This window comes from Eubalaena glacialis, chromosome 10 (genome assembly GCF_028564815.1).
Source record: "Eubalaena glacialis isolate mEubGla1 chromosome 10, mEubGla1.1.hap2.+ XY, whole genome shotgun sequence".
Classification (NCBI taxonomy): Eukaryota; Metazoa; Chordata; class Mammalia; order Artiodactyla; family Balaenidae; genus Eubalaena; species Eubalaena glacialis.
In genome coordinates, this window is record NC_083725.1 from 54,417,807 (window position 1) to 54,433,587 (window position 15,781).

Here is a 15,781-nt window from a genome sequence, read left to right on the forward strand (position 1 = left end):
TGGATCATTTCTGTAGGAGGAGGAAAATGTAACAATGACGTACAACCAAATGCTCTGTAACTCTTGAGGCCCGTGTTGTTGGGCCTTAGAAAGGAGTAGAGGAAAAGGGATAGGTGTGAATATCCACAAGGATGTCATAGATGAATTTTAAAAATTCCATTTTAATAATGTTTGTCAGCTAAAGAGGTCAGATAATTTTTACTTTATATGTTTTTACCTTTTAGAACAATTCCATGAGGGAAAGTGGAGGACATTTTTATTACTGTTCTGTTAAATTCTTCAGTGCTAGGTTTTGGAGACAAGTGACCTTGGTAGAGGTCACAGGTGTTAGCTGTGGTAAAAATTTCATACCTTTTAATCTGGTGACTGTTCACTAGACAGCGTTGCCTTTAGAAACCCATGAACGTGTTCATATGCAGTTCTGACTGCCATTTATGTTGAAGTTTAACTTTTCCAGACAGACACATAGTCTAGAAGTGAATCTCTTCTGCTCTCTGCGCTTTTGGTACAGGAAAGACAAGGTAGACAAAATCAGGACAGAACTATCATGTATCCATCTTGCTTTCTTCTCTCTGTGTAATAGCTACATTTCCTTCCGATTCATAATAGATTTCTAAGGAAAGACCACATTCCCACTGAAAATGGAAGAAAGTTCATTTCTAGAAAAGGTAGAATGAAGGATGATGACATATAAAAGGGAAGATTTGAGTTAAGCATAAGGATATCTGGATAAAGTATCAGGATGGACACTCTACTTTTGGTGGTCCCTTGAGCTATATGGAAAAAAAATTTTCCCCCAGCTTCCTTCTTTGGAACAGATAGTTTCTTTTAGAGACAGTGTTTTTTTAAAAAAAAGCAGTTTATAGATGGAAAGAAAGGTCAACCTGAGTCAAAAATTACATCATAGTTAAAAGTCTCCAGGGCACTTAGTTGACAGAAACCAGCTAGGATCATTTGGAAAGAATTACAGTTTTTTATTATGGCATGAAGGGACATTCATGAGCTTTTGGATATACCCCAAGAGCACTGAATTGGTAGTCTATATTGGGATTATGTTAAGAAATAATTACTCCAATTATTATTAACGACTTTCTGGTTGCTCATGACATGTTATTCATTATTGTTTCCGAATGAAACCTTATCAAAATAGTTAGGTAATCCACTTTTTAAGTAGCCTTTCGTTGAAATGTCATTTTTTTATTCTTAAGTGCAATCTTGCTCCCATGGAATGTTCATCATATTCTAAATTCATATCCCTATCATAATATATTAATGGTACAAACTAAACATTTAAATTAGAACCACAGTTTTGATTTATAGATAGAGGAAAAATAAATTGTTCTGATTTTCTGCCATGAACCCTTTTGGTTACTATAAAGACAATTTAAAAATTCCTACTATTGCCTTGGAAATCATATAGACTACTTTATGGGGTTGTCTCTTCTTGTTCATGTATTTGTCTCATGACTACTTTCTTTGGCTTTCACTGCTAAGGGAATATTTTCCCCAAGGAGTATTTTTCTGAAATAATTTTCTTTAGTATTGACCATGCGTTTCTGAGGTTCCCAAGGGTAAGAGGCAGTTTGGGCTTGTCCACTTACTATGCTGCCACTTGCTGGCTTTGTGGGAGAGATAAGGATATGATAAATAGGTAAACCATTACAATATAGTGGGTTAAGTGTTCCAGAGGAGGTATGGTGAAAGGCAGAAGGGAAGCTTTGAGAAGGATGCTCCAAATTTTTCAGGGTATTCGAAAAAGGGAAAAATTTGGAGGTGTAAATGAGGATACTGTCGGGGATGTGACCCTAGCAAGGCCTAAGAGAGAAAAATGACCCTGGGCTGAGACTTGAAGAATGATAAAGAGTTCATCTGGTAGTTAGCACGGAAATGGGTGGAAGAGGTGGAAAGCCATCACAAAGCGAAGTAATGGCCACAGCACGAGCTGTGGGTAGGCAACTGAGATACGCAGGGAAAGCTTGGAATAGCTGGTCTGGATAATGCATCCAGGAGCTGAACTGAGTCATGTAATAGAAAAGTATAGCTGACTGGCCTTATGGTGTCATCAGTTTGACTTATTTACAGGCTTCTGATACAAGTTGGATCGAAAAGAAGGTTGGACTAGATGACTTATCCAGTCTTATCAGAGAGCTACAGTGGCCCTGAGGGTTTCCTTCAAACTGGGTGTTGCTCAGTTCCATACAGTTGATCCCAGTCTCTAGAAGGGTGGGTGCTGGGGGAGTGGAGGTAGAGTTGGTATCCTGGGAGATGTGGTGTGCAGGAAAGAGCAGGTCCTGTGCTCTGGTCCTGGATGCTAACCAGATCTCTTGGGTAATCGCTTTTGGTTTTGATTCTTTTTTCCTTTATTTCCAAAATGAGGGCATTGAAGGATCCTCTCAGAGGCTCACTCATTCATCATCCGCCATATACTTATTGCACACCTACTAGTTACCTAGAACTCTCTTTGACTTCTTTAGATACAGTTGAGTGGAATAAAGCTCAGCTCCCATAGCTCCAACTATAACGAGAGCTGAGGATGAAAAGACAGGCTTGGAAAGAGTGATTTTCAGGAAACTATGCCATAAAAACATTTAAATTCTGTAACTAGACCTAATTTGTGGATGGCCAGGGACCAGGATGATAGCTTCTATTTACTTCTTACTATATGCTGGGTACTACACTTAGTATCTATATGTTCGTTGAATACCATTACCCTTTGGGGTGATTATTTTCATTTTACAGATGAGGAAAATGAGACAGAAAGGGTAAGAAAATTACCTAAGGCCGCACAACTAATAAAAGTGCTTAAAACTCAGGTTTGTCTGACTTCAAAGTGGATTCTAAAACAGTGATTGCCAAGCCTGCTTGTACCTCCTGAGGGCCCCACTCCAGATCTAAGGAATCAGAATTTCAGGAAGTACAACAGAGATATGTTTATTTTTAAATAGTCCATCAAGTGATTTCAATGTGTAGTTAGATTATGGAAATCTTAGATAAAGATTTACACAAAATGACAGGAAAACCTACTGGTTGGATAAGAGGCTAAGCAATTGAAAGAGTAAGAAAGTATTATGGTTTGGAAAGAGTTATACAAGGCATCTGAATTCACATCTCTTTTCTGGAGAGTGACCTGTCCTGTTCTGTTCTCAGAGAAGTAACGGCGAGGATAAACGGAGGCCTGGGGTCTAGTGCTTTGTGTCTTTACGAACTAACAGTGCAAATAGAGGCAAAAACGTTGGCCTGGATGATATGTAAGGCCCCGTGAAAGAGCTAAGTTCTATGATTATAAAATATGTAAGAATTAGGTGTTGTATTGGCTTCATTTGGTTTGATTAAAAAAATTTCCTTGAAGGAAAAGAGTCAATAAAATTGACCTTAATGAATACAAATTTACATACTTTTTGACAAACACAAAATGCCAAATCAGAATATAAAATCTTTAATAAGCCTCTAAGATAATATTTATTTTTATTTTTTCCTGGAAATGACTAATTGTTGACCCACCAAGAGGTAGCTAGAAAATGGACCAATTATTTAAAGCTTACTATTAATACTACTCTGGCCTTTTCAAATCCCTTTGAATACCAGTTTTGCATAGATATTTACATGTAGAATGTCGTTTTATATTTGCCTAAAATTGCTGAGAAAATTCCCAGCTGAGAGCAAAATGTTCATTTGAAAGTTTACCAGAAAAGGTAGTTTTCAAGTCCTCTCTAGAGTCAACTATTTCAACAGAATTTTGTTACAATTTAATAGCTTTGTCAAGAACTTGTATGAAGATGAGGAAACGTGAATTTGTAAAATTTTCAGCTAAGGTAAAATTGGGAAGGAAAAGTATCAAAATACAGCATTCACACCCAATATAACATAATGGGCTGACACCAATAAATTCTTACATTTATGTACCTGCTCTCTCACACCTCTGTTTCTTTGTTGCTTGACAGCAAGTCATGTGAGAAAATTGTTGTAAACACAAGATGAGCCATTATGCCGCATGGTTGCCCCACAATATAACACTGTCTTAGAATCAGCAGGTCTTAGAATCAGCAGGTCTTAGAATCAGCAGGCCTTGGACCGTGTCCTTGGTGAGGGAGAGCATGATCTTAAGTACTGAATTCTGGTGAATGGGGAAAGGTCACTGAGATGATGAGGGAGTCTTAAATGTATATCAAGAATTTTAGAGGCCTAAAGAGTTGTGTTTAGCCTGAAAAAAACAAGATTGAGCTAGGAAACCATCCTACTTTTACCTTCAGTTTTTTAATGTCTATTTAGGAATATTGTTATCCAGAGTAGCCTGGTGGGTAGAAGTTATAGAAACACAGATTTCATGTAAGTGTAAGAAAACAAAATAGAAGTTCTTGACAGTAGAACAGTCTGCTGTCTCTGGACACATTCAGCAGAGGGTGGGTTACCTTCGGTCAGGTGTCATAGAGGAGGTTAGTCACTGGGTGGATGGTGGGATGTGGGTTAGACCCTTTTAGTTCTCCAATCTTAGATGTATATGCTTTAAGAAATTATTTAGCAAAATAAATGTACTGATAAATAAATATTTAGTTGAAACTGAATCCCTTCTATATGTAAGGCTCAGATATAATTACTATAAAATGTAGTCCCCATCTCAAACAAAATTTCACTTCTGTGATGATTAACTACACAAAGTACTGTCATTGCCCAAATTATGTCCTTCCAATTTGTTCTCCACACTTCATTCAGAGTTATCATTACCAAATACTAATCGCTTCTTACCACCTCCCTACTCAAAACACAATGCTCTGCATTGACTTTAGGATAAAGATGCACATTCTTAATATGACCTACAAAGTCCATCAAGGTCTAGCCCTACCTGCTTTTCCGGTTTTACGTTGTACCCTCCTCCACTTCCAATCCAGCCGTATTGGCCTACTATTAATTTCTCGTGTATACACCATGCTCCCATTTGCCACACATCCATTCTCATGCTGGTTTTTTCTGCACAAATGTCCTTCTCATTCCTAGATGACTTCAGCTCACCCTCCAGATCTCAGTTCACTTTTCACTTATCAAGGAAGCCTTCCTGACCTTCCTATTTAGATTGCATTTCCTGTTAGGCACGCTCATACTCTGTATTTCTCATTCACAGCATTGGTCACTGTGTATTGGTTACAATTTACATTTGATTATGTAGCTATTTGATTAATATCTGTTTCCCCTACCAAAATATAACATCCTAAGGAAGAAGGCATTTTTTGTTTTTAGTTCACTATTGAACTCCTGGTGCCTTGTGATATGTGCATATCATAATAAATATATCTTGAATGAATAATGTAAGTGGAATAGATAACACTTACTATGGAAGCACAGAAGAGACCATTTAGAGAAAGGATGTGATACAGTGACCCTAATCAATAAATTAATTTTATACAGTGCTTGCATTTTTTAGACTAGTTTTACTTTTCACAAAAGTATTGCAAGCTAGGATTATTATACCATATCATATTATATTATATTAATTTTATGGATAAGAAAATTTTATTCCTCTCAACTTTACGGATAAGGACAGTTAACTAGCCCAAGGAGAATAGTTATTAGGTAACAGATTTAGGATTAAAAAAAAAAAAAGTGTTTGAGATTTTAAGAAAATGACCATGCACTTGTTATACCCAGATATTACATTCTTTTACAACTTGCTTCAAATGGCATACTTTCTTATAGGACTGTCTTAGTTCAAGCTGCTACAACAAAATACCATAGACTGGGTGGGTTAAACAACAAACATTTATTTCTTTTGGTTTTGGAGGCTGAGAAGTCCAAAATCAAGGTGCCAGCAGAGTTGGTGTCCGTTGAGAGCCCTTTTCCTGGTATGCAGTTGGCTGCCTTCTTGCTGTATCCTCACGTGGAGGAGAGAGAGCAAGCTCTGGTCTCTTCCTCTTCTTAATAAGGGTGCTAATCCCATCATGGGGCTCTACTCTTATGATCTTATCTTAACCTAATTACCTCCCAAAGGCTCCACCTCCAAATACCATCATGTTAGGGTTTCAACATATGAACTTGGGGGAACGCAAACATTCAGTCCATAGCAAGGACCAAACTGTGTATTATTTATACATATTCATCTAAAATATATTTATAGTTTAAAAAATTACGCTTGGAATTTTCAGTTAATTATGTTTGAGACCTTCACAGGTAAGATGTGAAAGTAACGCTGCCATCTAGTGATAACTAACCTGAATGAGATTTGAAAACTAGAGTAGCAGGTTGAGCTCTCTAGGAATGGTAGAACACGTCATCCACATAGAACGGGCTGGGCACATAACGTAGGCAGTCATTTCTTTTTAGTGAACATTTGAAGTAGCTGATTCTTATGAAGGTCATGAATTAATAATGACTAAATAAAACAAATCTTAGCTGTAGACTATTACCCATCTAGTAAGTAGATAAAATGGTTTCCTATGATTTTGTCACTTAACTGAGATCTGTCTCCGTTTCCTTACCCTCTTGACTGCTTCTGAATGAGGGAGTTTTGTACTCTGATAACTTAATAAAAAGAATTTTTCTTCTTGGTTTAAAGAGCTAAATATATTCAGGAATAAATATACATGAGGAAATGAGTCCTTGGTAAAATTTCCAGTTAGATTTTGCAGCATCATAAGGAAGAAGTGGAATGCCAAAATAAACTCCATTCATTCTAACAGGACACTTAAAGCCACTTTGAATTAAATTACTGTATGAGTTAATGTAAGCACAGCAATAAAACACTTCCAGACATGCAATAAATGGTTAGAAAATGCAAAAATATAGGAATGCTCTTTAAAGCACTAAACTGCAAAGATAATTTGGATAATTCATTTGTAGCTCTTAAGTCCTGAACGTATATGGTAGAATTTAGCTGATATATTTTAAGTGAGTTATTGTCTTAGTACATTAAAATTACAGATAAAATTATTATCCAAAATCCCTCAAGCTAAAATTTTCTTGTTACATGCAGATGCCATATCAAAAAGATATAATTATTCCTTCTCTGGAGGCCTAAACAGCAAAACCTATCACTTTGAAATGATATTAATTTTGCTCATTGGGGTGAGAAAATTATACTTAACATTTTTGTAGATAGTCCAGTAAGGATTATTTCTACTTGTCTACTGACTGGTATACTCATTGAACTGTATCCCTGAGGTGTTCAAATTCGTGGTGTAGAAATAGTCTAACTGGAAATATCAATTACTTTTTATATAACTCAATGAAAATTATGGCTTTCCTGACATGAGTTATTACTCCATCTCCCTTTCAGGAATAATAGTTCGTATGCTGACAATAAACACTGTGTAACAGAGTTGCTATGTTGCCAAGAGTTAAGCTGGGAATCTCAGGGGCATGAACAATTTTAAGATAAGAAAAGCATCTGACTTACACCTGTTTCTTAGTTGATATCCTTAACATAAAGTAGTTTTGTGTTTATTTCAGGACAAGTACACAGATATGACCCCATCTCTTGTTTTCGTGTGATACATTCATCATATGAAGAATGTGGCTAGTACCAGACAACAGTAGATGTCAATCTAGCAAGAATTTGATTTAAAATTAGTTGCCAAAAGTATTGGATCATACCAAGGGGACTGATTCTTTGAAAAATATGTTGTACAATGTGATTATGATCAGCTTTGTATGAGGCACAGCTGATCTGGGATCTCTTTTGGTTTTGGGTTGGGGAAGAACTTTTTCTTTTTAATTTATTTTGTTAGTCGATTTACAATGTTGTGTTAATTTCTTCTGTACAGCAAAGTGATTCCATTATGCATATATGTTATACATATATATGTATTCTTTTTCATCTTCCTTTCCATTATTTTTTATTACAGGATACTGAATATAGTTCCCTGTGCTATACAGTAGGACCTTGTTGTTTATCCATTCTATATACAATAGTTTGCATCTGCAAGTCCCAAACTCCCAATCCATCCCTCACCCACTCCTCTCCGCCTTGGCAACCACAAGTCTGTTTTCTGTCTGTGAGTCCATTTCTATTTCATAGATAATTTCATTTGTGTCATATTTTAGATTCCACATATAAGTGATATCGTAGGGTATTTGTCTTTCTCCTTCTGACTTACTTCACTTAGTGTGATAATATCTAGGTCCATCCACGTTGATACAAATGGCATTATTTCATTTTTTATGGCTGAGTAATATTCCATTGTATATATGTACCACACCTTTATGGGTCAGGGGAGAACTTTAGAGGAGGAGTGCTTAAGATGAACCCTGAAAGATGGGTAGAGTCAGTAAAGTGAAGAGCTTAAAGGTGGGTGCTGGTGTGGAAGGGAGTTGTGGGGAGGCTCAGAGTGTTCTAGAGAGAACACAAATGAAAAACCTTTGTTTTAAATTCTTGGTACCCTACCAGTGAACAAAGGATTCAACACTGCACCTGTGTGGAGGTACAGAATATACTGAAGCTCTCTAGGGCTCTTAACACCCAGAACAGTCCAGTGTGGGTACAATAAGAAATTGACCTTGCACTGAAACAATGTAGTGAGGTGATTGGAACACTAGTAGAAATGAGAGGAGGCTAAGTTTTATGGCAGTGCGGAGCAGAAAGAGACCGGTTTCTCTTTTGGTGAGAGAGGAAGTGGAGGGTTATTCAGGTCTCTTGAAGGAGTTGGCACTTGCCACAGTCCTGCAGGGTGAGGTCTGCAGCATGCTTGTAGTTTACTTTTGTCCTTGACTGTGTTTTGCCCCTTGCCTTATTTGTTCAGCTAGGATTGTGTCTAAGCAGAGCCTCCGCATCAGTTCTTAACCTCAACTGCAGCCTTATCCTCTTACCCATGTGCCGGATGCTCCTGGCTTACCTTCGAGGATCCCAGAAGGTAAGAAAAAAATCCGTCACTGATTCCAGCATAGAAATCAAGTGTAAAAGTGGCATGTTAGTCCTACTTAGTTTGCATGGTCTGACTTTCTGCTGGAGTGATTTCTTCAAAGATGATAGTAAAGACCACGTCACATGTCAAGGTGATCAGTGAGCTATTCTACAACAGTAGATAGGGGCAGAGGATAACAGAGTATCAGGCACTGTGCTAACATCTATAAAATTCACATATATTGAATCCTTGTGAATCCTCACATGATTCTGTGGGTGCTGCAGATGAAGAAACTGAAGCCTAGGGAGTTTAAGTAACTTGACCACGACCTTGAGACTAGTGAATGGTAGAGCCGAGATCAGCCCCAGTTCTGAGCTCCTTCTCATTCTTCACTGAGAGCTTGTAGTTTCATTTAATTAAATTCAAGTGAGCAAACTAGAGCTGTGTGGACTTTGATTAATACACAGGATGACTGCTGGTATTGGTGTTAGTTTCTTAAAACACATACCTGTTTTGAGCTATGTAAAAGGCTTGAAATAGATTTCTTGATTAAGATGTGATGTCATATATGATATTTAGTATAAAACAAAGGATTTAAGAAAACAGAAAACCCCTTTGAAAGTTAAAATTCATCTGAAATTGTTTTTTGTTTTCTCTTATCCTCGTGTGTGTGCGCGTGTGTGTGTGTGTTTGTGCGCTATGTGTGTGTTTATTCCATTCTTCAGTAAGATAGTTAGGCACTGCTGGATCGATACTGATATTTTAAAAGGAGTTGTTAACATGAGGTCATTTTGATGTTCTGTGAAGTTCATGTGAGTGGATTTACTGTGGTAAAACTTCTCAACCTTTTCACGTAATTATATTTAGAAACTCTTTGCTTTTAATGCAGTAATTTGTGGAAATAGCTCTTTCTGTAGGTTGCCAACTATTGCGAAATGCTAGGTTTTGATCCCTGTGGCTGGCCATTGGCTTGGTGTGAAGAAAGAGAAGATAAATGGCAGGAAATGAAAAGTGCCCACATAAGTCTCTCACTATTTAATAAGTCTTAAAGAATTATCCCTCAGTGTGAAACATAGGTACTCAAAAGATGCTTGACATTTTGTTTTTGTGTAAGATCAAGCAGGCATTTAACCTGTAGATAAAATTGCTTTATTTAAAAATAATCTTATTTTTTGACCACAAAAGGAAATTGTATATATTGTAAAATTAAAACATTCCAGAAATATGCAAAGTAATCAGTGACGGTTCCCCTAAATGTTACTCTGCCAGAACAACCACTGTTTGAGATAAATGCCTGCAAATATGTTAACATACCTAATGTCATTAATTTTAAACAATATAGGATCATAGTTTAGTGTATGTGTTGTAACTTTTTTTACCTAACAATATGTCTTGCGTATGTTTCCATATCAATAATAAGCCTTCTCACATTCTCTTTAATGATTTGAGTGTTCCATTGACTAGATATAGTATACTACTTCATCTCACCAATTTTTAATTGATAAGCCTCTGCCATATTTACAAAGACTCATGCATATCTTATTTGCTGCATCATTTTTATCATATTAAATGATTTTTATTTAGGTTCCAAGCAGGAGAACCAGAAGATTGTTGGATAAAAGCAGAACATTCCATACAACCTGTGGTGTGACTATCTGTATTTTCTCAGGTGAGAAAACCAAAAGATGTTAAATATTATGTTAGAATAGCACATTTTATGAATGGTATTTTTATTGTTTATGGTTTTCTTTTTATATAACTTAATTTCCTCTTCTGTGTATTTATCTAGTGGTGCTACAGAAAATGGGTGTGTTATATATATATATATATATAAATGTGCAAAGTTTGGCCCCCAAGCTGGTAATGATTATTTTCTAAAAGTAAGTAATTTCATTTAGAAAGATTGGAAGAAAGTGATTAAAAGTTTTTAACCTCTAAAAGTAATGATATGATAGAAACTTAAATGTGTGAAAATTAGAATGCGAAATGTGCATTCACAGAATATGATTCTATCAAAATTATATTTGTTAAGTGTTTCTTTGATATTAACACTTGGGCAGAAAAGCAAATGTCAAAGTTTGTGGACATTTATCCTGCTCAATTGCAAGTTAAAATATAAAGTGAGAATCTTGTGGTTTTTAGGAGTCATTTTAAAATAAATTTTTATCCTGAGCATTTATATGATACTTTTCAAATTTTTGAAACAGAAATTAATTAACATATTAAGTACAGAAGGGACTCTGGAGACAGATTTTGTAGGATCTATCCCCAGCTGCCCTTCTGCCTTACCGAGTGACATAATCTCTCTGATCTTCAGTTTGTTGTTAACTGTAAAATGGATCGACAGTAGCACCTAACTCATGGTTTTAAGACTAAAGTAAGAACATGCCTATGAAGTTCTTAGGATAGAATTAGTTATTATAATTTACAACCTCAGGGGTAAATTATCTCAGTGGCATAGCACCTGACATTTTCATCTGTTCATTATTTGATAGGACATAGGTGTTTTGATACTTGGGACATTTGATCTGGATATGTGTGTATGGCCATTTTGAATCAGAAGTGTTTCGGTATAGCTATTGCCAAGAAATCATTAAACTTTAAGCTTTTTAAAAATTGCCAAGTATTGTTCAAACAGGCATCTTCCCAGTGTTTTATCCCTCAACCTCTTCCCACTGGTAGTTCCCACCCTGGAAGTGAGAGATGGGGAGAGGCTCAGGGATGGGCTGAAGATTCCAGTATAGCTCAAGGCTAGGAATGGAGTAAGAGTCCAGGATATGATGAGGACCAAGGGTGTGGTCAGGGTTAGGGTTGGATTAGAGCTCGAGAGAGTGAAAGGTCAAAATGGAGGAGGATCGGGAAACGCTGGCACATTCATAACTTGATTTGTTCTAAATGATAGTTGTGTCCAAATATTCTGTTCAGTTGGAGAACAGCTGAAAGACTCAGATAGTGTGGAGTATTGCAATGAATATGTGTTCCAGAGGGTTTGCCTTCTGCCACTCACTAGGGGTCTGACTTTAGGTAAGTCACCTTTCTTAACCTTAGTTTTCTTATCTGTAAAATAGGGATGAGGGAATTCCCTGGCAGTCCAGTGGTTAGGAGTCCATGCTTCCACTGCAGGGGGCCCGAGTTCGAACCCTGGTTGGGGAACTGGGATCCTGCAAGCCGAGAGGTGCAGCCAAAAAAAAAAAAAATAGAGAGGATTCTACCTACCTCATTGTTTCGTTATGAGAATTAAATGGGGAAATCCATGCAAAGTGCAATGCTTTCTCTCTCTTGCCTAAAATTAGAAGCCCTGAAGTCTTTTAACCTAAAAAGCCTTTTAAAGAAGGTGAATGTATCCCTTAAGGCTGTATCTCATACAGCTGTTACCTAGGACTTTTTTTCAGGAGAATTCAGAAAGAACGGTAATTCCTCTAAGGATGCCCTTGCACTTTTGAGCCATATAATATGTAATGAACGTATCAACCTTTCATTTAAAATGAAGGAGTTTTTTTCCTATAGATTTTAGAAGTGCTGAAGCTATAGGACACAGACAGTTTTGCTTCTATAATGTTTTATATCTGTGCCATAGTTGAGTCTCACCTAGACACCCTTTGTTTATTTCTTTGGAACCCTGTCCTTGCTTGTTAGTTAACCCACTTTCAGTTTCCTGTCCATTTTTTTTTAAAACATCTTTATTGGAGTATAATTGCTTTACAATGTTGTGTTAGTTTCTGCTGTATAACAAAGTGAATCAGCTACACGTATGCATATATCCCCATATCCCCCCTCCCTCTTGAATCTCCCTCCCACCGTCCCTATCCCACCCCTCTAGATGGTCACAAAGCACCGAGCTGATCTCCCTGTGCTATGTAGCTGCTTCCCACTAGCCCTGGCCATTTTTTATGGGACCCTTTTCCCTCCTCTAATTTGGTCACTGGCAGGAGTTTAATCCTTTAAATAACTTTTAGGTTATTTAGCATTCTAGCCCTTCTCTCTCACTTTCATTTGTCTTTGTGTGTAATTTGGAACTCTTGGCTTACCTATGTACATCTCGTATGTTAGGTTGGAGGGGTCATAGAATTTTCTAGTTTCCAGGCCATGTCTTCTTTTGAATCGCAACACTCCATATATCAGTGTAAATTGTAATAGTTTCCTAAGCAATTTAGCTTCACTTATCTCATTAAGTCTCTTATTTCTGTCATCACCATTTTACAGAGAAGTAAACTGAGGCATTAGTAGGCAAGCAATGTGGCCAAGAAAACAGGTTTTCTAACTAATTAAATATTGTTCTTTCCCATACATTACAATGTGCTGTTAATGTTAACTTTATTTCACCTACAAGGAAAGGTTGGGAAGGGAGGAGGGTATTACATTTCTGTGCAAAATGTCATTAGCTTCTTTCTTATCCAGGCTTCTCAAGATAATTTTCTTTTCCCTGACCATGCCGAAATGAATTTGTCTTCAACTCTCTAATAACTTCCTAACACTTTTATCTCTAAGTCAGCTGACTACTCATTACTGTGCCATTATAGGTAGGTTATTAAATGCTGATCATCATCTTCCTGAGTTTTTGTCCCATGAAGTGGTTACCAACACTTTTGCTATTGGGTTTAAACACTATGACTTGAATCTGTGGATTGTGAAAAATGTTAACTGGTTAAAAGCCTTTTCATGGGCCTATATTTTATGTTGAGTGTCAGTGAAGTATACAAGATATATAACAGGTTTGGAACTATGGGAGAAGTGAAAGATGTGGAAAATCTACAGTACAGCGGTTCCCCCTTATCCATGGGGGGATGCTTTCTAAGACTCCCAGTGGATGCTTAAAACTGAGGACAGTACTGAATCCTATATACTGTTTTTTCCTATACAAACATACCTGTGATAAAGTTTAATTTATAAATTAGGCACACTTAGAGACTAACAACAATTACTAACGATAAAATATAACAATTGTAATAAAAGTTACTTGAACCTGGTCCCTCTTCTCTCTCAAAGTATCTTATTGTACAAATTTAATGCCTTTTCCATCTTAACTAAACATGAGTTGCAGTTTGAGGTGTGACAGCAAAGTGAGCACGGATTTCTTTTTTCCTTCCCACTTTCCCGGATAGACGATTCATTCTTACCAAGGATCTTAGCAACCTCAACATACGAAATTTTGTCCTTTCCTTATTAAGTCGAGAACTTTCACCTCTTCGTTTAAAGGAAGGACTTTACGGCTTCCTTTGGCATAAATGAATTGCCAGTATCACTACTCTTGCAGTTTGGGGCCATTATTAAGTAAAACAAGGACGACTTGATCACAAGCACTGCAATACCCTGGAAAGTTGATCTGATAACCAAGCCAGTTACTGAGTGGCCAACGGGTAGGATGTGCTGGACAGAGGGATGATTCACATCCCGGGTGGGATGGAATGGGATGGGTGGAGATTTCATTACACTCAGAGCAGCATGCAATTTAAAACTCATAAACTGTTTATTTCTGGAATTTTCCACTTAATGTTTTCAGACCACAGTTGACCACAGGTCACTAAAGCTGCAGAAAGTGAAACAGTGAATAAGGGGGGATTACTGTATTCAGGAGCTGCTTAAATGAATAAATAATTCCCATATTATTATACACTTACATGTGTGCATGTGTGCCAGGGTGTGTATGTGTGTTTCTAACTCTTGACTTACTAGGGTTATTTTATTCCAGCCTTTGAAAATTCTGTTTCTTTACATGATTTCTCATACTAAAACTGTCTATAATTAAGATTCTTGGTGCTTTTAAAACTTCCCTTTTAATTGAACATTTTATTGCGCCCATAGCTGTCAAATTGTGACCCTGTGTTTACTTAAGGAGAGGAACTGACTCCCTTTAATAGAGCATATCTGAAAATCCCAGTGATTGGTGTGATTCTATAGGTGTGCACGTGGCCGCCCACCTGGTGAATGCCCTCAACTTCTCAGTGAACTACCGTGAGGATTTCGTTGAACTGAACGCAGCAAGATACCGAGATGAGGTGGGTAGTCTCTGTCTTCTCATTTTCCTTTCACTCGTCGTGAGATGACTAATGAGGGTCTGTGATTTTCACCGAAAATTTGTACCTTGCTGCTCCTTTTGAGTGCTTTTAAAATGCACTTGTCAAGTTGAGTTTTATTCTTTTCAGTAGCAAATATAGGTAATTACTATTTCACAGTCTCTCCCGCCGAAAATGAAAGTTCGGAGAGTGTCTACTTTTTATATTCTGCAGTGGTCAGAAGGTTACCACTCAGGTCTGCCTTCTGCCTCCCAACAGCTTTTGTCCAATTCCTGTCGCTCAGTGGAGACTGTTGACAGTGCCATTACAGGGTAAAAATCCTTCAGTAACTCATACAGGGCTTGGGGAAAAAAAGGCAGAAAAGAAGGTTGACTATTTGAGGATCCTGGACCATCAGTTGATTTGACTTAAAAATATTATTGAGTTTTAATGCTTTACTCTGTTTTATTTTGTTTTTAATCCTTATGGTAGGTGACCTTGAGCTGAATTCTATAGTGGGCAGTATCTAACTTAGGGGTGCTTTTCTCCATGTGAAGCTGCTCATGAAATGAAATTATATGTGCAGGGTGCTGGGCTGGACCAATGAACAACACACGCACAGCCCTAGTTAGGCGTGTGTTGCTCGGCATTTTCATCGTGTCCTCAGGCTGCCTCTGATTCCCAAAGCCAAGATTGCATCAACATCGAAGTGTTCAGGGTCCCATGTGATCAGAACCCCACCCCGTTCTGCTAAGTGTGGTAGTGACTTAATGGATTGTTCTCCATCTTCCCCTTACATATCACCAGAGTTCTCTAGATTAATACTGCTGTGACCATGTGCTTGACCTCCCTCCCAAAACAAAACAAAGGTCAAAGTAACAACAAACAAGCATAGACGTAGATCACCAAACCAAAATAACAAGCAGCCCTGGATAAATCCCATAACTATACCAGTATTTT

The 15,781-nt window shown here is 37.4% G+C and overlaps 1 protein-coding gene across 3 annotated transcripts in view; it reads left to right on the top strand.

Moving 5' to 3' along the window:
• Positions 1-15,781, top strand: part of NOX4 (NADPH oxidase 4) — a 141,837-nt gene that overhangs the window by 15,742 nt on the left and 110,314 nt on the right. For 2 of the 3 annotated variants that reach the window (XM_061202735.1, XM_061202736.1), the window contains exons 3-5: positions 8,727-8,837; positions 10,413-10,497; positions 14,727-14,824. In XM_061202735.1, the coding sequence (XP_061058718.1) occupies positions 8,727-8,837; positions 10,413-10,497; positions 14,727-14,824 (294 nt within the window). The remainder of the gene's footprint in view (positions 1-8,726; positions 8,838-10,412; positions 10,498-14,726; positions 14,825-15,781) is intronic. The other variant, XM_061202737.1, reaches the window with a different exon arrangement.